The sequence below is a fragment of the Cervus canadensis genome, chromosome 15 (assembly GCF_019320065.1).
Source record: "Cervus canadensis isolate Bull #8, Minnesota chromosome 15, ASM1932006v1, whole genome shotgun sequence".
In the NCBI taxonomy this organism is placed as follows: Eukaryota; Metazoa; Chordata; class Mammalia; order Artiodactyla; family Cervidae; genus Cervus; species Cervus canadensis.
Window position 1 is genome coordinate 70,633,151 of NC_057400.1, and position 24,752 is coordinate 70,657,902.

The 24,752-nt window shown below is 39.1% G+C and overlaps 1 protein-coding gene across 1 annotated transcript in view; it reads left to right on the forward strand.

Moving 5' to 3' along the window:
- The first annotated feature begins 1,335 nt into the window (after positions 1-1,335).
- OCA2 (OCA2 melanosomal transmembrane protein) overlaps positions 1,336-24,752 on the forward strand; it is a 124,386-nt gene continuing 100,969 nt past the window's right edge. Inside the window, exons 1-2 of the mRNA XM_043487769.1 lie at positions 1,336-1,456; positions 3,056-3,325. Coding sequence (XP_043343704.1) covers positions 3,078-3,325 — 248 coding nt within the window. The 5' untranslated portion in view covers positions 1,336-1,456; positions 3,056-3,077. The remainder of the gene's footprint in view (positions 1,457-3,055; positions 3,326-24,752) is intronic.

Sequence of the window (24,752 nt, forward strand, 5' to 3'; positions counted from 1 at the left end):
AGAGGCAGTCAGGGAAGGTCAATATGTAAGATTTTGGTGAAGGGAGAGTTCACTTCCTCAAGGGGAGTGTGTGCGCCAGTGTTTTCTGGCCCTCTGTCAGACTAGGGAGGTGCGCACTCTGCTCTTTTCCCTCAGGAAGCCCTGCAGGCTCCCAGGAGTGTCCCTGATCATTGCTCACAGTGAACTTACTCTGTGTGGAAAACTTCCTGGGTACCAAGCCTTGAGTCGAGAACTTTAGGAGTCTTTGTCTCTCTTGAGCCCCTTTACGGCCTACTGAGGTTGATGCCATTAAGCTCCATTTAGTAGAGAAGGAAATGGCGACCCACTCCAGTATTCTCGCCATGGACAGAAGAGCCTGGCGGGCTACTCATGGGGTCGCAAGAGTCGGACACGACTTAGTGACTAAACCACCCCCACCTCCAAGTGCTTACTTTACCAACGGTTTCTGCTAGTCCCGAGTGTAAGGTGAGTGCGGAGAAAAGAGAGCAAGTGAGCCAGGCAGTCAGGCAAGAAAACGGAAGTTTATTAGAGGGAGAAAAGCGGATGACTGGCCCTTAAGGAGAACAAGCGTTCTCCCTTTTGACAGAGGCCTTCTTATACCCCACCAACGAAAAATTCTCTGAAGGGATGGTCATGTAGCTGGAGGTCTGGAATCTGGTGGTCTTGAAGCTTTGAGAAGATAGGAGCCAGTGAGATAACAGCATGCCATTTGGGCAATTTGGTTGGTCTCACAGATCACTGTGATTTATTCTTTGTTTGAGAGGTCGACATAACGAGCCATCTTATCAACGAGACCCCATGTGGGCCCTATCAACAAGGAGCTGATGTTCCCTGTGAAGGGATTTAGTGATTTTCTAGATATGAAGAGATACAAGGATTGGGATCATGAAATCAGTTCCTGAAAATATCTAATTATCTAAATACCCGTTCTACCAGATCCCCTGGAACACAGAGTGCCTCACTCCACCCTGAACTCTCTCAGGGGGTGTTGAAGGTCAACAGCTACAGCAGCACAGGGTTCAACCTCTGCAGAGGCAGGTGACAAATGCCTTGTTGTTCAGTTGCTGACAAATGTTCTCGGCAAGTGCCAGTTTGTAGTTGACAAGAGCAGGCTTTGATAGCAAACCATTCTGCTGCCAACCACAGGTAATTGTGGGCTTGTGGGATGCTGCCCACTATTATATAAACAAGCAAAATGATAAAAGGTTAAAACATAATCCCCAAAGGAAGACACCATAACCTTGCAAGTATAGTGATTTTTCTCATTTTTGTAGGAGGTATTATTAATTCCAGATGTGTGCAGCAGTAAGCAGCAGTGTGCAGCAAGCAGCAGCAAGCAGGAGCTGGAAGCAGGGTCTTAGTTTCCCAGACTGGGAGTCCTTACCACTGGACCACAGGAGCCAGCAGTTAGGGCTAAGGTGCCTAGTCTCGCCTGCCCAATCAAGAACTAATTCAGGTGAGGAGGCAGAGGATAAAGAGTAAAGTAAAAAGTTTATTGAAAAGAAAATTACATGAGGAAATGGGCATGGGCATACTCAAGAGAGAGAGTCACACCTTTGGGAAATTTGAATCCTTTATAAACAGGCAGTTCTCTGGGTCTTTGTCTTTGCTCAGGCCAATCACCTTGCTTTGTTCCCCCTGGTTAATTTGTCTAAGGACTCCCCCCTGGGGTGCGCATGCAAACCCTAGCCAAGGTGGGTTGAAGTGAAGGCTTCTGGGATCAGCAAGACTCATGATGGCCTGGAATTAATCCTCTGACTTTTGACTACAAGGAGCCATTTACATGTGTAGTGTCTCCATTATCAGACAGGGTTGTTTCGTTTCTTTGTCCTTGCCATGATTATTCCCTTGAGGTAGGAGAAAAAGACTGGCTATTTACCCTGTTTCTTCTGCTGGCTGTAACTTCCGGGACTGAAGACCATCTATCTCTTATCTCAAGAAATGCAGAGGAGGCTGGCTGATTGTAAATTCCTCAATTGAAGCCCACCTATCTCTTATCTCAAGAATGCAAGCAGAAGGGTGTTTTCTTATTGCAAGAGTATTAATTTGCTAGATGCAAAAATTGTTAAAGTCCCATTCTAGATAAAGACAAAGTAGAAAGCCATAATCATCTGTATCTCTACCACACAGAAGTAGCCATACTTTGGGGGCTATGACCTTCTGATCTTCTGTTCTATGTATATTCTAGGTGTTACCAAGTCCAAGCTCCCTCTGCTTGCCACATGATGGGCCAATAAATACGAGTAAGATGTTGAGACAAGGAAGACACTTTATTCAGGGAGCCAGCTGACTGGGAAGAAGGCAGGCTCGTGCCTCAAAATAGCCAACTTGTCGGGGTCTGGGTGCCAGGTGCTTTTGTAAAGTCAGAGAGAAAGAAGCAATGAGGAAATAAAGTTGAAAGGCAGGATAAAGAAGGAAAGGCAGTGGGAAAGTAAAGTGAAAGGGTATTCAATCTTACAAAACATCTCCAGGGGAAAGAAAGGGGTGTATTAATCTCCTATTCACAGGTGGGCAGGGACAGATTGTCTCTCATGAGCTGAACAAAGGCACTTTAGTTTACAGTCAGGCAGAGTTCTTTGAGGCAAGCCATTATGTATGATTATAATAGCAAAAGCAATGAAAAGCAAGTCAAAGAAAATTTCCAACATGGAGTCACAATTGGTTTCCTCTCTGCAACATATTTATTCCAAGAGATATATCCCATTGTACCAATGGTGTTTATCACATTTTAAACATTTCCCATTATTAATATCTTTAGAGGATGTTTATGTTTGAATAGTGTTTTATACTGTGAAAGTATCATAATTTACCCTAATTAATACTCTGTTGTTGAATAGTTAGGTCACTGCTAGTTTGAAATATGCTAAAATATTCATCTTTGGAGATGAGCATACTTTGGAATATAATATTAGATATTAGAATGCTGAAACATGATAAAGTCCTTGTTATAAGAGGTCTTTCTACTATACCATTCAGTAGTATAAATTCCTCAAGGTGCAAATGATACTCCCAGTTTGCTTTTTATCAACAGCAGTTTCTTTCTGTTTGACCCCAGTGAGAAGAGTGGCAGCAGAAACATGCACCTAGAGAACAAAGACGGCAGGCTGACCTCTGGCATGCTGGAGATGGAGCTGCATCAGACATCTGCTCCCACGAGCGCTGGCCTGGGAGGGTCAGGGCTGGTGGAACTCAACACCAGCAACCGCCGGCCACAGCAAGGAGTTGGCAAGGCAGATTCCCTGAGCCCCTACCACAGTGGGGCTGTTGGGCAGAGCTGCTGGGCTCCTGTGGACCAGGATTTTGGCTCATTCCTCAAGGAGCAGAGGTGAGTTTAAAATAGTTTTATCTTATAAATGTGGAATTCACAAATACTGGATTTCCATGAGCATAGTTCCCTTACATTTTTTTTGTGGGAAAAATTTCCAGATATTCTGCAAGACTCTTTCCAGCACTAGATCACTTTCCTGGCCTGTTTTGAATGAATGCTGTTTCTAAAATGTGGCTAATGTAAATCTAAAAGGTAATAAAGATAGAAATCAGATTGGCTACATCAACTGTGTACAAACTGATTAGTAGGTATTTTCTTAGAGCTATTAAAGTTAGGATATAGATACACAGGAAAGAAGAGTGTGTTAGTTATCTAGTGTAAGATAACGTGTTAGTCACTCAGTCGTGTCTGATTCTTTGCAACCCCATGAACTATATAGCCCGCCAGGCTCCTCTGCCCATGGAATTCTCCAGGCAAGAATACTAGAGTGGGTTGCCATTCCCTTCTCCTGGGGATGTCCCTGACCCAGGGATCAAACCCGGGTCTACGTATTCCAAAATTCAGCATGTTAAAACAACACATGTTTATTTCGTTACAGTTTTGTCAGTCAGAAATCTGAGCATTGCTTAACTGGCTCCTCCGCCTAAGGGTCTTTCACAGGCTGAGAACAAGTTGTCAGCAGAGGCTGACCGTCGTTCAAATGGGTAGGGTCTGCTTCCAAACTCATCATTGTTGGCTGGACTTAGTTCTTCCTGGGCAGATGGTCTAAGGTCCTCAGTTGCTTGCCAGGTGGCCTGCTTCATCAAGGCATGCATGGAGACAGTCCTTTGTAACCTAATCATAGAAGTAACTCCCCATCACTCTTGCTGTGTTCTGTTTGTTAGGATGAGTCCACTAGGTTGTGCCCACAATGTAGGGGATGGGATCACATGTGGGCGTGAACACCTGGAGTAGATCATTGAGGGCAGGGCAGACAAAGGCTGCCTGTCACAAAAGTGGATGAATCTGCCTGCCAACACAGAAGACACAAGAGACATGGGTTTGATCCCGGGGTCAGGAAGATCCCCTGAGATAAGAAATGGCAACCCACTCCAGTACTCTTTTCTGGAAAATTCCATGGACAGAGGAGCCTGGTGGGCTACAGTCCACGGGACTGCAGACAGTTGGACACAACTGCGCGTGTACACACACACACACACACACACACACACACACACATTTTTAGTTTAGTTTAATAAAGGAAATTCCATTCTCTTCTCCATAATGGCTCCATCACTTTATATTCCCACCAACAGTGTATGAGGGTTCCCTTTTCTCCACATCCTTACCAACAATTGATAGTTGTAGACTTTTGATGATAGCCTTTCTGACAGGCCTGAGATGATTTTGTGGTTTTGATTTGCATTTCCCTGATGATGAGTGATGTTGAGCATCTTTTCACATGTCTTTTGGGCATCTGTATGTCTTCTTTGGAAATTTATCTATTCAGGTACTCTGACCATTTTTTAATCAGTTTGGTTTTTTGGTGTTGAGCTGTGTAAATTCTTTTTATATTTTGGATATTAACTCCTTTTTGGATGTATCATTTGCAAATATCTTCTCCCATTAAGTAGGTGGCCTTTTTGTTTTGTTGATAGATTCCTGAACTGTGCAAAAGCTTTGATGTGTACATTTATTTTTAATTTTGTTTCCCTTGTCTGAGAAGACATATCCCCCCAAATATTGCCAAGACAGATGTCAATGAGCATACTGCCTATGTTTTCTTCTAGAATTTTGTGATTTCAGGCCCTGAATTTAGTCTTTAATTTATTTTAAGTTTTTTTTTTTTTTTTTTTTTTGGTACTAGGTATGAGTAAGTAGTCTAGTTTGATTATTTTTTTTTTTGCTTGTAGAGGTCCAGTTTTCCCACTATTATTTATTGAAGAGGTTATCTTTTCCCCATTGTATACTCTTGCCTCTTTTATAATAGATTAATTGCCGACTTGAGTGTGGGTTCATTTCTGAGCTTTCTCTTCTGTTTGATTGAGCTATGTATCTTTTGTGTGTGTATGTGCTAGTTCCATGCTGTTTTGATTTTTGTAGGTTTGTAGTATAGTTTGAAATCAAGAAGTGTGATACCACCAGTTTTGTCCTTTTTAAAGTTTGTTTTGGCTATTGAGGGGTTTTTATGTTTCCATCCAAATTTTAGAATTATTTGTTCAAATTCTATGGAAAATGCTATTGGTATTTTGATAGGTCTTACATTGAATCTGTAGATTGCCTTGGGTAATATTAACATTAATACTTGGGTCATTTTAGCAATATTAATTCTTCCAATCCATGAGCACAATACATCTTTCCATTTGTTTGTGTCATCTTGAATACCTGTCACTAATGAGTGTGGGCCTTTTACCTTCTTGGCTGCAGTCATTCCCAGATGCTTTACTCTTTTTGATGCAACTGTAAGTGGGATTGTTTCCCTGTTTTCTCCTTCTGACAGTTTGCTGTTGGTCAGGGTTCAGTTGCTAAGTTGTGTCTGACTCTTTGTGGCCCCATAGACGACAGCACACTAGGCTTTCCTGTCCTTCACTATTTCCCTGAGTTTGCTCAAACTCTTATCCATTGAATTGATGATCAATGGCCAGCCAACCATCTCATCCTATTCCACCTTCTTCTCCTTTTGTGTTCAGTCTTTCCAAGCATAAGGATCTTTTCCAATGAGTAGGCTCTTCACATTAGGTAGCCAAAGTATTGGAGCTTCAGCTTCAGCATCAGTCCTTCCAATGAATATTCAGGGTTGATTTCCTTTAGGATTGACTAGTTTGATCTCCTTGCTGTCCAAGGAACTCTCAAGAGTTTCTCCAGAACCAAGTTCAGAAGCATCAATTCTTCAGCACTCTGCCTTCTTTATAGTTTGTTGTTAATATATAGCATTGAACAGATTCCTATATATTAATTTTATATCTTGCCACTTTATCAAATTCATTGATGAATTCCAGTAGTTTTTGGATGGCATATTTAGGATTTTCTGTTTACAGTATCATGTCTTTTGCAGTGACAGTTTTCCTTCTACATTTTCCATTTGGATTAAAATTTTTTCTTCTTGTCTGGTTGCTGTAGCTATGAATTTAAACATTGTGTTGAATAAAAGAGGTTCAAGAGGGCATCCTTGTCTTGTTCCTGAAGTTAGAAGTAATGCTCTCAGCGTTTTACCATTAAGTAAGATGTTAGCTGTGGGTTTTTCATATATGACCTTTTCTATGTTGATGTATGTTTCCTCCATACTCCCTTTATTCAGAGTTTTTATCATGAATAGATGTTGAATTTTGTCAAAAGTTTTTTCTTGCATCTGTTGATGTGGTCAGATAATTTTTATTCTTCAGTTTGTTAATGTGATGTATAATCTTGATTGATTTTTCCATCCTTGCATTCCTGGGATACTCACTTGATTATCATGCATGATCTTGTTAATGAATTTTTGAATTTGGTTTGTTAATATATTTTTGAGGATTTTGCATCTATCTAGAACGTATTTTTCTACTTCTATTAAGCATAAGCTTATATTGTTTATTTGAGACTTTTCTGCTATACTGAAGTAGGCATCTGTCTTTATAAACTTCCCTCTTAGAATGGCTTTTGGCGCATCTCGTGGATATTGGATCAATGTGTTTCTGTTTTCATTTGTCTCCAGGAATTTTTTTATTTCCTCTTTGATTTCTTCAGTGATCCATTGGTTATTTAATAACATATTGGTTAGCTTCTATGTGTTTGTATTTCTTGCAGGTTTTTTGTTCTTTTTCTCCTTGTAGTTGATTTCTAGTCTCATAGTGTTGTGTTGGCAAAGATGATTTCAGTCTTCTTACGTTTATTGAAATTGTTTTGTGACCTAGAATGTGAGCTAACCTGGAGAAAGTCCCATGTGCACTTGAAAAGAATGTATATTCTGGTGCTTTGGGATGGAATGTCCTATGGATATCTATTAGGTCCACTTGGTTTAATGTGTTGTTTAAGGCTGCATTTCCTTATTGATGATTTGTCTGGATGGTCTGTCCATTGACCTAAGTGGGACAGACCCTAAGTGGGTTTCTAGTATTATTGTGTTACTGTCAGTATCTCCCTTTATATCTATTAATATTTGATGTCTATATTTAGGCAACCCTATTTTGAATGCATACATATTTACAATTACTACGTTTTCTTCTTGGGTTAATTCCTTATGTAATATAATTCCTTATGATAATTATGTAATGTCATTCTTTGTCTTTTATGACAGCTTTTTGTTTTATAATCTATTTTGTTTAAGTTTTCCTACCTTGGTTTTCTTTTTGTTTCTGTTTGCATAAGATACTTTTTTCCCATTCCCTCACTTTCAGTCTGTGTATGTCTTTAGAAATGAGTCTCTGGTAGGCAGAATATATATGGGTCTTGTTTTAATATACATTCAGGCTCTTTACATTCTTAGATTGGAACATTTAATCCATTTATCTTTTAAGTGGTTATTGATAGGTAGGTACTTATTACACTTTTATGGTATTAATTGTTTTGGGGTCATTTTTGTGGTTCTTTTTGTTCTTTTTTGAAACTTTCTTTACTTTTGATCTGATGACTATCTTTGGTGTTCATGTTTTTTCCTCTTTTTTGTGTATCTGTTGTAGATTTTTGGTTACCTTGAGTTTTATATGGAGCAATCTATCTATATATACATGGTTACTTTAAGTTATCAATCTCTTAAGCTTGAATGTTTTTAACAACTCTGCATTTTTATTCCCCCTACAACTTTTACATTTTGACATCATATTTTATATCCTTTAGCTTTGTGTATCCTTTAATTGTGGACTTTGATGATTTTACTACTTTTGTCTTTTAAACTATTACTATTTCTGTAAGTAGTTGATCTCTTACCTTAAGTGTCTATTTGCCTTTGCCAATGAGATTTATCCCAGTAATTTTCATATTTCTAGTTGTGGCCTTTCGTTTTTTGTTTAGAGAAGTCCCTTAAATAATTCTTGTAAAGCTGGTTTGATGGTGCTGAACTCTACTAGGTTTTGCTTGTCTGTAAATTTTTTGATCTCTCCATCAGATCTGAACAAAAGCTTTGCCAGGTAGAGTATTCTTGGTTGTGGTTTTTACTTTCATTACTTTGAATATATCAAGTTATTCTCTTTTGGACCACATAGCTTCTGCTAAAAAATCAGTTGATGGCCTTGTGTGAATTTCCTCATACATTACTAGTTGTTTTTCCTTTGCTATTTTTTAAAATTTATTTTTATTAGTTGGAGGCTAATTACTTTATAATATTGTAGTGGTTTTTGCCATACATTGACATGAATCAGCCATGGATTTACATGTGTTCCCCATCCCGATCCCCCCTCCTGCCTCCCTCCCCATCCCATTTCTCTGGGTCCTCCCAGTTTTAATATTCTCTACTCATCTTTAATTTTTGTCATTTTAATTACAATGTGTCTTGGTGTGCATCTCTTTGGGTTGATCCTATTTGGAACTTTCTGTGCTTATTGGACTTGAATGTCTGTTTCCTTTTCCAGGTTGTAATGTTTTCAATTACTATGTCTTCAAATAAGTTCTCTGCCACTTTCTCTCTCCTTTTTCTTCTGGGAATCCTATAATGTGAAAGTTAGTATGCTTGATGCTATCCCAGAAGTCTCTTCATTTTTACAATTCTTTTTTCTATTCAGCTTGCATGATTCTCAATACTCTTTCAGTTCACTCCTCTATATCACCTAATATACTGCAAAATTTCTTTTGGTGTATTTTTGTTTAAGTTACCCTTCAATTCTGTTTGATTTTTCTTTATAATTTCTGTTTTTCTTAAACTTCTCACTGTGTTCATGTTCCTCTGTTATTTCATTTTTCTTAATTCTATATTTTTATTTCAATGCATTAAGTAGAATGCTTACACTTTTGTGTCTTAGAGAAGTGGCTTTGTGTAGGAGACATGCTTATGTATCCCAGAAGTCTACTCTTTCTGGTCACCAGAGCCAAATGCACTAGAGATGCTCCTAATGTGGACTGTGTGGGTCCTTCTGTTGTGATGAGCTGGCTACTGTGGTTGGTCTGGTAGGTGTGGTTGGCCTCTGGTCTGCTGATTGCCAGGCCCTGCCTTGGCAGTTGATGGGTGTGGCTGGGTCACAAGGTAGCTGGCTGTGGAGCTGCAAAGTGTCACAGGGCTAGTGCCACAACCAAGGCTGCTTCTGGTGCCACCAAAGCCACAGAGGTGGAGCAGAGGAAGCGTTGGAGCATTTGGATGAAGATCCAGGGTTTGGTCTCTGTAACTAATCATCAAAAAGCAACCAATGTAGCCAGTTTATTTGTGAAACAAGAAATTAAAGGCTAACTTCTCTTTTTAAAAAAGATCAAGGGTCCTGGATCTAGTGTTGGCCTATTGGTGACTGGGCTGGGCTTTTGGGGCTCGTGGAGCTGTGTTATTTTGCTGGTGGGTGGCACGTAGGCCTAGGGAGTCCCAGGGCTAGTGCTGGATTGCTAGTGGGTAGACCAGGGTGCTGGAGTCTTTTGTTCTAGGACCCTGGGGGTCCCAGAGTTGGTGTCAGCCCACTGGTGGGCCAAGCTGAATCCTGGGGTCTCTGGCTACAGAGCCTAGAGTTTTCCAGAGCTGGTGCTAGCTCTCTGTTATGTGCATGTGAAGTGCGTGCATGCTCAGTTATGTCCAACTCTTTGCAACCCCATGGACTATAAGCCGCCAGGCTCCTCTGTCCATGAAATTTTCCAGGCAAGAATACTGGAGAGGGTTGCCATTTCCTACTCTAGGGAATCTTCTTGACCAAGAGATTGAACTCATGTTTCCCACATCCCCTGCATTGGTAGGTGGATTCTCTACCACTGTGTCACCTGGGCAGCCCACTCGGGTAGATGAGACCAAAACTTGGTGTGGCTGGCTGAGGGGATCAAACTGTTCCAAAGTTGGTGTCAGCCTACTGGTAGGTGGGGACAGGGCCTTGGGGGTCCTGGTACAAGTGCTGGCTCTCACTTTTTGGTGGAGCTGGTTACCAATGTCTCCGGCTGTAGGGTCTGGGTGTCCTGGAGCTGGTGTTGGCCCACTGGTGAATCTGGGGTGCAGATAAACTGTTGGGTGGGTTCTTACTCTGTGCCCTCTGGTGGGTGGGGCTATGTCCCTGGTTGGCTGAAATGTCCTAAGGCAGCCGACCTGCTAGTGGGCAGGGATGTGTCCCCACCCAGTTGGCTGGTTTGACCTGAGGTGTCCCAGTACTGGTGGCAATGGGCTGCTGGGTAAGACTGGGGCTTGGTGCTAACAAGCTGGAGGGTGCATTCCAAAGGGGCACTTGTCAGCTCCAGTGGCCTTATGATAGAATGAGCTCCCCAAAGTGCATCCACCACATCTGTGTCCCCAGGGGGAGCTCCAGTCATCTCATTCCCCTCCAGGAGTCTCTCTAAGATCTATAGGTCTGTCTGACACAGGATCCTTTCCAGTTACTGCTTCTGTCTTGGGTCCTGGAACATGTGAGATTTTATGTGCATCTTTTAAGAGTGGAGACTCTATTTCCCATAGCCCTCTGGCACTCTTGAGGGTAAGCACCACTGGCCTTCAAAGCCAAATGTTCTGAGGGCTCATCTTCCTGGTGCAGGTTGCAGAGCTGATGTGGGGCTCAGACCTCTTGCTTCTTGGGAAGAACCATTGCAATCGTAATTATCCTCCATTTGTTGGTTGCCCACTCAAGAGGCACTGCATCTCTGCCCCTCCTATCTGTCTTGTGGTTCCTTTTTAATATTTTCAGTTGTAGAAGATCTTTTCTGCTAGCCTTCAATTCTTTCTCATTGATAGTTATTCTGCAAATTGGTGTAATTGTGATGTTTCCATGCGAGGAGGTGAGCTCAGAGTTTTCCAACTCTGCCATCCTCCCCAGCTCTGACTGTACCGTCTTTAAAGAATGAACTTGAAATGGAGTGAATACAACAAAGGAACAGAGAAAACAGACTTCATTTTGGTGGTATCTTGACCTTTGTGTCTGGGATCATGGGCCTCCTCTTTTAGCTACAGCCATGGAAGACTCTGCAGGATACTTCTTGCTGTGGCTTTCCACTTGTCCTCAGTGAGGAATTCCACCCCCTTGCTACTTGAGGCCTGTAAGTGAGAGGAATACACTGTACATTTTTAATGACACAGAACAAACAAAATTTCCAAGTTAAAGATGAATGAATTTTTTTCTAACATGCTAGCTTTCTTCATAGACAAAGTAAGCAATGTTTCATCCAGACTTCCTCATTTCTTCACTCTCTTTCTTAATCCCTTATCTAAATATAGCATAGTTTTGGATCTCAAATCTCAGAAAATTTTGAATGAATGCTCCTTTTAATAACATACAAGATCTAAGATATGGATTAAATATAGTATATTGTCAGACAGAATTATCTGACATGACCACTTCATCTGTCATAAATTGATTACTGTTTTTATTATTACCAAGCCCAAATAAATAGTTAAAAATTTGGAAATTGAAGGTGAAAAATAATTTTATGACAATTGTTACTAACTACTGACATTTACTTATATTCCCTTATGGACTTCTCCTATATATAATACATATTTTTACAAATTTGTGCTCATAGTAAATGTCTTATTTGGTTTTTCCTTTGTGTAATTGTGTATTATAAATACTACCAGAGTTGTTACATGTTGTCTAAAGCTATTTTATGTATTTGTATTTTTTTTGAATTATAGTTGTTTTATAGTATTGTGCTAGTTTCAGGAGTACAGTGAATATTCAATATTTTTTACAGATTATATTCCATTATAGGTTATTACAAATAATGGGTGTAATCCCCTATATAGTAAATTCTGTTGCTTAAATATCTTATGTATACTAATTTGTGTCTATTAATCCCCATAATTGTAATTTGTACCTCATCCTTCTCTTTCCCCCTTTGGTAACTATAAGTTTTTCTGTGAGTTTGTTTCTGCTTTGTGTATACTTTCATTTCTATTATTTTTTAGATTCCACATATAATAAGGGTTATCATACAGTATTTGTCTTTTTCTGTCTGACTTATTTCTCTAAGCATAATATTCTCTAGGTCAATGCACATTGCTACAATTGGCAGTATTTAATTCTTTTTATGGCTGAATGATACTCCATTGTAGACATATACCACATCTTCCTTATCCATTCCTCTATTGATAGGCACTTGGATAGCTAACTTCCATGTCTAGACTGTTGTATATAGTGCTACAATGAACACTGGGGTGCATGTATCTTTTTGAATTAATGTTTTCATATTTTTGCAGATATATTTCCAGGAGTGGAATTGCTGGATCATATAGTAGTTCTATTTTTAGTTTTTAAAGGAATCCCCCTTCTGTTTTCCATAATAGCTGCACCGTTTTACGTTTCCACCAACAGTGTACAAGTGTTCCCTTTTCTCCACATCCTGGCTAACATTTGTTATTTGTAGACTTTTTTATGATAGCCATTCTGACAGTGGTAAGGTGATATCTCATTGTGGCTTTGATTTGCATTTCTCTAATAATTCATGATATTGAGCTTCTTTTCATGTGTCTATTAGCTATCTGTGTGTCTTCTTTGGAAAAATGTCTATTTAAGTCTTCTTCCAATTTTTTGATTGGATTTGTTTTTTTAAATATTGAGTTGTATGAGTTGTTTGTGTATTTTGGATAATAATCCCTTGCAATTGCATCATTTATAATATATATTTTCCCATTCTGTAGCTTGTCTTCATTTTGTTGTGCAAAAGCTTTTTTAAAAAAACTTTTGGATAGCAGCCATCCTGACTGGCATGTAATGGTACCTCATTGTGTGAAAAAACGTAAGTTTTTGACTGCCTTGGGCCTCAGCTGTTGCACATGGGCTCTTTAGTTACCGCTTGCGGGCTTCCCTCTAGTTGTGGCACACAGGCTCCATAGTGCATAGGTCCTGTCGCTGTGGCTTGCTCACAGATTCACTTGTTGTGGCACATGAGCTTACTTGCCCCACAGCCATGTGGGATCTTAGTTCTCTGATCAGGGCTCAAAGCTGCATCCCCTGTTTGGGAAGGCAGATTCTTAACCCTCAGACCACCAGGGAAGTCTTTGTAGCTTTTAAGTTTGATTAGGTTCTATTTGTTTTTCTTTTCCTTGCCTTGGGAGACTGATTTAAGAAAATACTGCTATGATTTATGTCTGAAAATATTTTGCTTATATTCTCTTCTAGGAGTTTTATGGTGTCATGTCTTAAATTTAGGACTTCAAATCATTTTAAGTTCATTTTTATATATGGTGTGAGGGAGTGTTCTAATTTCATTGTTTCACATGTGACTGTTCAGCCTTCCCAGCACCACTTGTTGAAGAGATCGTCTTTTCTCCATTGTATATTCCTGCCTCCTTTGTCATAGATTGAACCCAAATTGAAAAAAATAATGAAAACAATATAAGAGACCTATGGGGTGATATAAAGTGTGCCAATAGGGTCCCAGGAGAAGAAAGAGAAAAGGGGATTGAAAATGTATTTGAAGATATTATGGCTGAAAAATCCAAAACCTAAAGAAGGAAACAGATATCCAGATACAGGAAGCACAGAGTGTCCCAAACAAGATAAACCCAAACAGACCTACATGAAGATATATTATTTAAAAAATGGCAAAAGTTAAAGACAAAGAGAGGACTCTAAAGGCAGCAGGAAAAAAAAAAGAGTTATTATATGGGAACCTTCAGAAGACTGTAAGCTGATTTCTCTATAGAAACACTGCAGGTGAGAATGGAGTGGCAAGATATATTCAACGCCTGAAAGGGAAAAAAAAATCGGCTACCTAGGATATTCAACCCAGCAGGATATCATTTAGAATGGAAGGAGAGATAAAGAGCTTCTCAGACAAGCAAAACTAAAAGAATACAGCCAAACTAAACCTATCCTGAAGGAAACACTGAAAGGTCTTCTCTAAATAGAAAAGAAGTAAGAATCCATCAGAAAGAGAAAATCAAAGTTGGAGAGTAAATAATTTAAATAAACCAGTACACAGATTTAAACAAATAAAAACATTTCTGTGAAAATGATGATAACCACAATAGATAGCAAAAGGATGAACAAGAAGATTCAAAAGAGGACATCAAAATAATAAAATGTGAAGGAAGAAAGTGAGAAAATGTAGATTTTTTTCTAGAATGTGTTTGAGCCTATGACTACTAGTCTAAAGCAAGTAGATATAGGAAGTTAACGTACTTGAAAAACAGGGCAACCACAAATCAAAAACAGATGATAAATTAATGAAAACCGAAAAGAAGAGAACATAAGCATAATATAATGGAACACACTTTAAATATAAAAGCACAGATAGGTTAACAGTAGAAAGATGGAAAAAGATATACAATGCTAAAATAGATATAAAACAAGTGGCTACATTGGCTACATTAATATCAGAAAAAGTAAATTACAATACAAAGAATATTACAAACAATAAAGAAGGCCATGTCGTGAAGTCTCAGTTTATCAAAAGGGCATAATTCTCAATGTTTATGAGTTAATAATACAGCTTCAAAATATATGTAGAAACTGATAGAACAGAAAAAGAAATAGACAAACCCAAAATCATAGTAGAAGATTTCAGGACTCTCTCTCATTAACTGATAGAACAAGTAGACAGAAAGTCCTCCAAAGCCTTGACTTATTCAAACGCATGTGGTAAACAGGGAAGAGAACTGTGGTCTGCAGAGGAACCTGGTGCAGTCCACAATTACCTGTGGTGAGTCTCCAGCCCACATGTCCACATCAGGCCACCAGGACAAGTGTCTCCTCTGTCCTGGCAGTTTTCTCCAAGAAGAGCTTAGGAAATATACCAAAATGGTTGCGGGCAGAGTCTACCTAGAAATATGAGATAGGGACCAAATCTGTCATCAGTTTCATTTATGTTTGAATATTTTATTGATTTATAATTAGAAATTAGTTGGAACAATTAAAAAATTTTTATTTGACTGTGTCGGGTCTTGGTTGCGGCATGTAGGATCTAGTTCCCTGACCAGGGATCAAACCTGGACCTCTTGCATGGGGAGCGCAGAATCTTAGCTACTGGACTACCAGGGAAATCCCAGTTAGAACAATTAAAAAAAAAAAAAAAAGACTTTCTTTATATAAGATATTATTGCTGAGCAAGTAATAAACATACATACATGTGATATGAAAAATATTAATAACAGTTGTAAAATCTTCCAGAGAGCTGTCTACTCCATCAAAATAATAATGATCTTAGGTGTCATATAGTAGCATATTTTATCGCACTTTCAATTCATCTACATTCTTATTGACAATGCTGAATGTTTTCTGTCCTTGGAATGAAGTTAGTCTTTCTGGGAAAGGATGACCAACAGGAAAAAATATAGCTTTTTACCCAGGGGTTGTATACCTTTCGTTAATATTGAGAGTCTTAAATCATCATCCTTGAAAACACATAAGCCTGTCTGGTTTGTTTTGGGAGGTATTTCATAATTTTGATTTTTCATGCAATAAACCTAATTTCTCTTTTCAGTAACCAATCTAGTCATAAGCCTCCAATGGTTAATCATGTCAATGATTAATTTTCTGGGCTTTCTAGATAACTGGTGGGAATTTTAATCTGATTTTCTCCCACAGCTGTTTTCTGATTGAAAACAACCTTTCCAATACTGATTTCAAAGATTATTGGGCTGAAGTTAAAAAAACTTGTTTATTACAAAGCAGTGATCCTCTAAACAGGAGTCCTTGTGCCAATCATTTGCTTTGAAAAGGAAGGATTTATATCTGAGCAATTACTTAGGCTAAGGAATGATTATTGTGTCTTATTAGTTGTGTGCAAACCCGGAAAAAGCTGAGCAGTGACAGCTTCTGCAGCCCTGTGTGTTTAGCTTTATCACTGAAATATCTACTTCATATACCCAACTAGGATCAGTTACCACCTGATCACTCAAAACTAATCTTTTTGAATTATAAACTTGGATTATATATAAACTTTAAAATCACCAGTAAGTTATTAAGTCTTTGAATGATTTTCCTGAGGGGAAAGAACAATTCACATTAGGCTTTAAATGCATCTGATTTTCTTTTATTCAAATAAATTCTAAAATCATTCCTATAAAGTTCAGTAAAGTTTATCCCAAACTTTTGTATACACCAGAAGTTTTTTTTTGGTGTATGTGATTAGTAATATCCATTCATATTCAACAACTCTTGTGTTAACTGCCCTTACACATCTTTTTGATTTGAGATCTTCTTTCTTAATGTAAGTGTTGATAGCTATAAATATTCTTCTTAGTGGACTTCCCAGGTGGTGCTAGTGGTAAAGAACCCACTTGCCAATGCAGGAGGCATAAAAGACACGGGCTTGATCCTTGGGTTGGGAAGATCCCCTGGAGGAGGGAGTGGAAACCTGGAGAATCCCACGGACAAGAGGCTGGCAGGCTACAGTCTACAGGGTTGCAAAGAGTCAGACATGATTGAAGTGACTTAACACACACACATACATTCTTCTTAGTACTGCTTTTGGCACATCTCAGAAATTTTGGTATGTTGGGTTTTCATTGTCATTTGTTTCAGGGTATTGTATTAGTTTGCTGTCATAACAAAATACTACAGACTGGGGGCAGTGCCTTAAACAACAGAAATTTATTTCCCTGTAGTTCTGGAGGCTATAAGCCCAAGATCAAGGTGCTGGCTGGGTTGGTTACCTCCGAGACCTCTTGGCTTTCAGTTACATGGTTATCTCTCTGTGCGTGTGCACCTCTGATGTTTCTCTATGTGTTCAAATTTCCTTTTATAAGGACACCAGTCAAACTGGATTAGGATTCAACTAACAGCTTCATTTAATTTAATCATCTATTTAAAGACATCTCCAAAGCACAGTCAAATTATGAGGTAGTAGGGGTTAAGACTTCACCATATAAATCTGTGTGTGTGTGTGTGTGGTGGGGGGCAAGAGACACAATTTAGCTCATAGCAGATATTGCTTTTTGATTTCTTCTTTGTTTTTTTAAGAGTGTTTTGTTTAATTTCCACATATTGCAAATTTTCCAGTTTCCTTTCTGTTATTGATTTCCAGTTAATTCCTTTATAATTGGAAAGGATACTTTATAGGATTTCAATCTTTAAAAATGAAAAAAAAAAACCAACCTTGAGGCATAACTTATAGTCTATCTGAGAGCATTCCATGCACTTTTGAAAGAAGTATGTATTCTGCTGTTGTTGGGTACAGTGTTTTATGTAAGTCTTTCAGGTCTAATTGGTTTATAGTGTAGTGTTAAACACTTTATTTCCTTATATATCTTCTGTCTGGTTTCTATCCATTATTGAAAGTGGAAAATTGAAGCATCCAGCCATTACTGTAGAGTGATCTGTTAATATCCTTTCAATTCTATTAATGTTTGCTTCATATATTTTGGAAGTCTGATGTTTGTTGCATGCTGTTTGTGATTGCTATACCTTCTTGGAAAACTGATCTTTTAATCACTTTATATTGTTATTTTCTCTCTTGTAATAGTTTTTGTCTTAAAGTTATTTGTCTAATATTAGTATAGCCACCCCAGATTTCTTTTGCTTGGAGTATATTTTCATTCTTTCATTTTCAACTTATTTATGTCTTAAGATTTAAAATGAGTCTCTTTTTATGAGAGAGTGTCTTGAGTGTCTTGTAGACACCATATAGTTGAATCATATTTTGTAAAATCCCTCTGCCAATCTATGCCTTTTGATTTAAAGTTATTACTGATATAAAATTACTTTTGCCATTTCGTTGTTTTCTATGTGGCTTATGGCTTCTTGTCCCTCATTTCTTCCATTACCACCTTCTTTTTTGTTTAGTTCATTTTTTGTAGTGACATGCTTTGTTTCACTTCTCATTTTTTTGTGTATATTTTGTTATAGATGTTTTCTTTCTGCTTACCATGGTAATTAGATATAACAGTCTAAAGTTATGACAATCTAATATTTTGTAATAACCCATAAGGGTAAAGAATCTGAAAACAAATATATATATATAACACTGAATCATTGTGCTGTTCACCCAAAACTAACATGACATTGTAATTCAACTACATGTCAATAAAACTAAAAAAAATTATGATAATCTAATTTGAATTGATACAAACTTTAATTGCATACAATAACACTACTAAATATTTCAGTTTTTATTATTTATTTTTATTTATTGAAATCACAAATTGCATCTTTGCACATTGTGTACCTATTAACAGATTTATAATTACTTTTTCTGCATATGTCTTTTAAATCTTATAGAAAATAAAAAGTGGAGTTGCAAGTCAAAGTTATAATAATACTATTCTTTAAAATTTGCCCATGTATTCACCCACCTTTAGAAGAGATACTTACATCTTCATATGGCTTTGAATTGCCCTCTAGTGTTCTTTTATTTCAACTTGAAGGACTCCCTTCAATATTTCTTGTAGGCCAGATCTACTGGTAGTGAATTACACAGATTCGCTTATCAGATTGTCTGTTTCTTGGAAGGCTAGTTGTGCTAAGTATAGAATTCTGACTGTTTTTATTATTCTTTTAGGACTTCAAATACATATATCATTCATATATATTGCCTTCTGTCCTTCAGGGTTTCTCCTGAGACATCATTATAAGCTTACTGACAATTATTTTTACATAATGATCTTTTTGTTTTCCAACAGTGCGATTATCATGTGTCTCAGTGTGGGCTTCTTGGGTTTATCCTACTTGGAAATCCTTGAGCATCTTGGATTTGTAGATACATGGTTTTTTTTTTTTTTTAAATCAAATTGGAATATTTTTCGTCTGTTATTTCTTCAGTTTTTTTCTGGACCTTTCTCTCTCTTCTACTGTGGGACTCCCACAGCGCATATATTGCCCACTTCATGGTGTTCCATGAGTGCCTTAGGCTCTGTTCACTTTTCTTCTTTCTTTTTTCTTACTGCTCCTCAGACTCAATAATTTCATTTGTTATGTCTTCAAGTTTGCTGATTCTTTCTTCTTCCTGCTCAAAGCTACTGTTGAATACCTCTAATAATTTTTTTCAATTTGTTTATTGTATTTTTCAGCTCTAGAATTTCTGCTTAGTTCTTTTTTTGACAATTTCTGTCTTTGTTGACACCCTTATTTTTGTTTATAGATTATATTCCTAATTTTACATAGTTCTTTGCCCATTTTTAGTGATTGACTTTGTGCTGGGACAATCCTTCACTAACTAGCTGAGCGTGCTTTGAGTATAGGGACCAGCTTAAGGTGAATGCTTAAGGACTTTTCTAACCATTTATCTTGCTTGGTCCTGTGTATGACTTTTTCAATTCCTTGGCTGATTTTGAATATTTTAATTTCCCAAGGAATTTCACTCCACCATCCCCTGGGTACCTTAGATGGCCTATTGTGTATCTCTACCCATTATTGCTAACCTCAGGAACCTGAAGGTCTATAGTCTCCCTGCTATGTGACTCCATCTTCTAATATTGCCTAAATGATTAGAATATACATACTTGTTGCCCTAAAGGTATGGGAGTGAGTGATGAGAATGAAAACAGAACACAAAATCTGGTGCAATGGGTCAGGGGACCTGCAGCCTCTATTGACTGAGGTGCAGAGTTCACTCTGAATCCAGCATTTATTCCTAATTGCAGACTACAAAACTTTCTTTGATCTATTTTTCCCAAGACATTACTTTGACATAGTCCAGATCTCCTTGTTTTTACCCCAGGCCATTCCCTTCTAGGATAATCTCGGGAACAATCAGCAAGTGCATAGGCAGTGTTCGCACCTAACACTGACCTGGTGTTCCAAGGTCCATGCTTTCATGATCCCAGTCGTACTCCCTTCTGGGTCTGGCCTTGGGGTCTGTAACAAGGCTATTATTCTAAGAAAAGCATGAAAAATAATCATCAACACAGTTTCTTTTTTTTATTTTATTTTTTTATTTTTTATTAGTTGGAGGCTAATTACTTCACAACATTTCAGTGGGTTTTGTCATACATTGATATGAATCAGCCATAGAGTTACACGCATTCCCCATCCCGATCCCCCCTCCCACCTCCCTCTCCACCCGATTCCTCTGGGTCTTCCCAGTGCACCAGGCCCGAGCACTTGTCTCATGCATCCCACCTGGGCTGGTGATGTTTCACCATAGATAATATACATGCTGTTCTTTTGAAACATCCCACCCTCACCTTCTCCTACAGAGTTCAAAAGTCTGTTCTGTACTTCTGTGTCTCTTTTTCTGTTTTGCATATAGGGTTATCGTTACCATCTTTCTAAATTCAACACAGTTTCTTAACATATGCTGTTTTTCCAAGTGCTATTTCTGTGAAATTTCTCAAGGCTGTGAAAGCACATTATTAGGAATTCCCACTACACATTATGACCCACTATGCAAAGCTGGGCTGGTCTTTGCACTGCCTCATCCCAGGCCTATTGCCACCAAGCCTTGTTGATGTCCCTCCAGACCACGAAGAACAGGCAGGAGTCTGTCCTGAGGGTCTGCAGGAGTGGCCAGAAGCCTCCAGGCTGAGGTTCTTCCACAGGTTCTTATTATCAGGTAACATACAAGTAAGTAAATAAAGTCATGGATATATCCAGTCCTGATCCTCAGGGTGAAACTGAGGATTTCCAGTTATTTTGGTCAATCCAGTTGGTGGTCTATGGATTTCCCTAGACATGTCTTAGCGTTTCAGAGCTAGCAATAAAAGTCACCTCCAAATAATTATTTATGTAAGTTCAGTTCTCATTCTAGAAACTGTAATAGAGGAGATAGAAATGATCTAGGGAATGGCATGTCTTTTCAGATATTTGTATCATAAATAAGAGGGGAATAATACTTGAGAACATTCATTCTGGCTTATATGGACCAAATTATAGAAACAGGATATAGCTGTAGCCAATAGACTCTTTAAAATACGAGCCATATCTGAACATCTTCCTTCTTGTTATCTGTACTCAGACCAAAAGGGAAATTTAAAAGCATATTTTTCTCCTCTCTCATAAAACATGGGTGCCTTAATTGTATTTTTTGGCCAAATCATTGTAAGAGTCAGTGTTACTATGGAGCTCATGGCCACTACCCATACTGAGTCTGTCCCAGACACTCTACCTCTTATTTATAGAGGTGGACAGTGGAAGGGACAATAGTTCCCCCTGCTTTCCTGAGAGGACAAGAACTGTGAGAGAGACATTCAAAGGGAGAGGGATTTTACTATGGACAGATGCTCAAGAGCTCATGAAATGGGAGAGCAGAAGAAATGTGTTCTGTGCCCAGTGAGTGTAAGTCCTGGGCAGATACAGCTAGGCACACTTGGATATTTTATGTCTTCTTGCATGTCTAGGAGCACTGGACTCAAAACCAGCTGTGCCCCAGGCCCTCTACCAGCCTCTGGGCATGGCTACTTTGCCTCATTTAATTTTTATAGCGACTCTGTGAAGTAGCTGCCATTTCTCTTCTACCCTACAGCTGAGCATATGGGGGCACATGTAACCCAGTGGCTTGCCTGGGGCCCGCAAAAAGGATTCAGTTGCCTTGGGGAGAGGTTAGAGAGTGTCCTCAGTGCATATACTCCTCATCAGGAGATTGTGGGTTGCAGCCTGTCACAGCCATTCACACTAACCATTGCTCACATACAACATTCTTCTCTTTGTGTATTTGCCCCCAAGTTCAGAAATGTAGACACTAAAGGGATCAACTAGTGGCCTTCTGATTGTCCTAGTCCATGTGATGGAGGTGTTAGGCCAAAGAACCTGGAGACTGTGCTTAAGTTTTCTGCTTCTTCACTGACAACTGAATACAAATGCAGCCTCTGTAGAGTCCACAGTGTGGGCTCTCCTTTTGTGCTTGATTATACTGAAAAAACTGGTTCTGCTCACACAAAGTAATGACTGACTCTCAGATAAAAAATTACAGTGTCCTCTCAGGCCTTCTGAAAAACTTCAACTGAGTGGATGGCAGCTTCCCTGCTCATTTTCCTTTCTCAGATCTACTTTCTGTCAATGGATAACATGCTTTGTTGTTTTCTGTGTAATCACTTTTGGGAGAAATCTAACATTTCCTCTGTCTACTGCATTGCTTTTTTTTTTTCCTTCTGGAAAGGTAAGTTGGGCCAGTAAAGCCAGTACGAAATGATAGATGATAGATAGATGGATAGATAGATAATATAAGGGGGAGGCCAAGATGGTGGAGGAGTAGGTGGACATGGAGTACATCTCTCCCTGTGGATGCATCAAGAATACATCTAAGATGCAACAGTTCTCATGGAACACCGGCTGAATACTAGCAGCTCCCTGACCACCAGAAAGGAGTATGTGGATCCAAGCACAAGTCAGTAGGATGAATGAAAGAAGGGAGAAGGAGGAGGAGGAGAGCAAATGGGACTGGACCTGGACTCAGGGGCGGAGGAACTGAAGCTGGAGAGAGGTCCCTACATCCAGGGCAATTGGTTGGGACAGAAGGGAAGCATTCAAGGCTGTTGGAGAGTGAAGCAGCTGATATGTGACAGTCTAAATACAGTAAGAACCACATAGCACACAGACAATCCATGTCATGGCCCTGTGTATCCCGGATAGGTACACGGGTCCACTGGTGTTCATGGGGGCTAGGAGCTGGAGCATGGGGATTGGAGAGCAACCCCTAGGCAAAGACTGCTGTTGACTGTGAGGAGATGCCTGAAGGAATGGGAGGGAAGATATCTGCCACAGGGGATGCTTTTGGAAGAAAATAGTTGGCCGGAGAAGCAGGGCAGCACTGCTGAGTCACATGCAGGGGTGGAGCACCACTGTAGTCTCTCTCTCCCCACACACCAGCACTGGCAGCTGCATTAAAGAAAAGGGCCAACCAAGGCTGCCCTTTGAGTACCTGCTGTGTCAAGCAATAGAGAGGGACAAGCCAGGGGGGCCCTTTGAGCACCAGCTGCCAGAACCTAGAAAAGACCCCTAAAGGAGTCATATCTCCTATGCCTGTGGCTGCCAGCTTCCTTGCACACCTGGCACCACAAGGGTCCCTGTGATCCAAGAAGTCATGCCACCTTCGTGCCCAGTCCTTACTGGGGCAGACCCGAGGTCCTCCAAGGCAACCCCAGGAGCAGACTCTTGTGGGTGGTCCATGTGCAATGGTGGGGATAAAACCAAAATTGAACTCCAGCAGCAGAATGATTAAGGAAGAGGATCAGAAACCTTTCCATTAGCTGCACAAACTGCTGATTAAATCCACATGATCAACTAGGTAGACTGTATGTCTAAGGAGTGTATAAAAGGACAATGAGTGTAACCACAAAAGAAAACAGCCTAATTCTAGTAACTGTGAACTTTAGAGCAAGCATATGTGAGATAAGGGCCAGAGAGTCCAAACTGTCTCCACAGCAGGTCCAGAGACCAGTCCTTCCATCATTGGAGGGCCTGCTAGGGAGGTAGAGGTGGGCTGTGGTTCACTGACAGCTAAGACCCAAGGAAAGCATTTATTATTATTATTATGTTTTGATTCATTCTATTGTTGGTTGTGTGTTTTTTCCCTCTCTTTTTTCTCTGTTGTTGTGTTTATTGTTTTATTATTATTATTTCTATTAAAGTTTTTTTGAATTTAAAAAAAAATCACACTTTATATATATATTTCTACTTGTACTTTGGCTTTCTGCCATTCTATTATTTTTTTTAGGTTTGTTGTTATATTCTTTTTGGTTCTTTTTTGTTGCTTTTCTTTAATATATGTAGTACTTTAAAAATATACTTCTATTTAACTTCACTTTTCTATTTTTTTCACCATTTTTGTTTGCTTTGTTTTCTTTTCTTTTTTTCATTTATTTTTATCAGTTGGAGGCTAATTACTGCTTTGTTTTCTTTGCTTTATTCCTCAGTTGACACTCAGCTTTGGTTTTGATTTGTGTCTGTGTTTTAGTTTTGTTTTAATTTGTTGATATAGTTTTTGGTTTCTTTTGTTCTCTGAGTCACTCTCTTGTACACTATTTTCTCTTATCTGTTTTGGTTTCATTTGTATGTGTGTATGTGTGTGGAGGACTTCCCTGATGGCTCAGTGGTAAAGAACCCACCTGCCAATGCAGGAGATGCAGTTTCGGTCTCTAGGTCAGGAAGATCCCCTGGAGAAGGAAATGGCAGCCCATGCGAGTATTCTTGCCTGGGAAATCCCATGGAGAGAGGAGCCTGGTGTGCTACAGTCCATTGTGTCACAAGAGTCAGACCTGACTTAGTGATTAAACAACAGAAAATGTGTGTGTGTTTATGTTCCTTTGGTTTTGATTCTATTTGTCTGACTTTGGTTTTACCATTTGTTTGCGCTTCATTTTTGTTGCTTTTTTTGGGGAGGGGAGGGTTGTTTGCTTGTTTTAATCCTCTTTATTGCCATAACAAACAGCTTGTGGAGTTTTGGTTCCCCAAGCAGAAGTTGGGGCTAAAAGTTTGGGGTGGGAGCACCAAGTCAAAAATGCTAAAACACCAGAGGACTCCTGGCCTCAGGGAGTGTTAATCAGTGAGAACTTCCACGAAGGCCTTCACCTGAATCCAAGACCTAGCACCACGCAACTGCCTGTCAC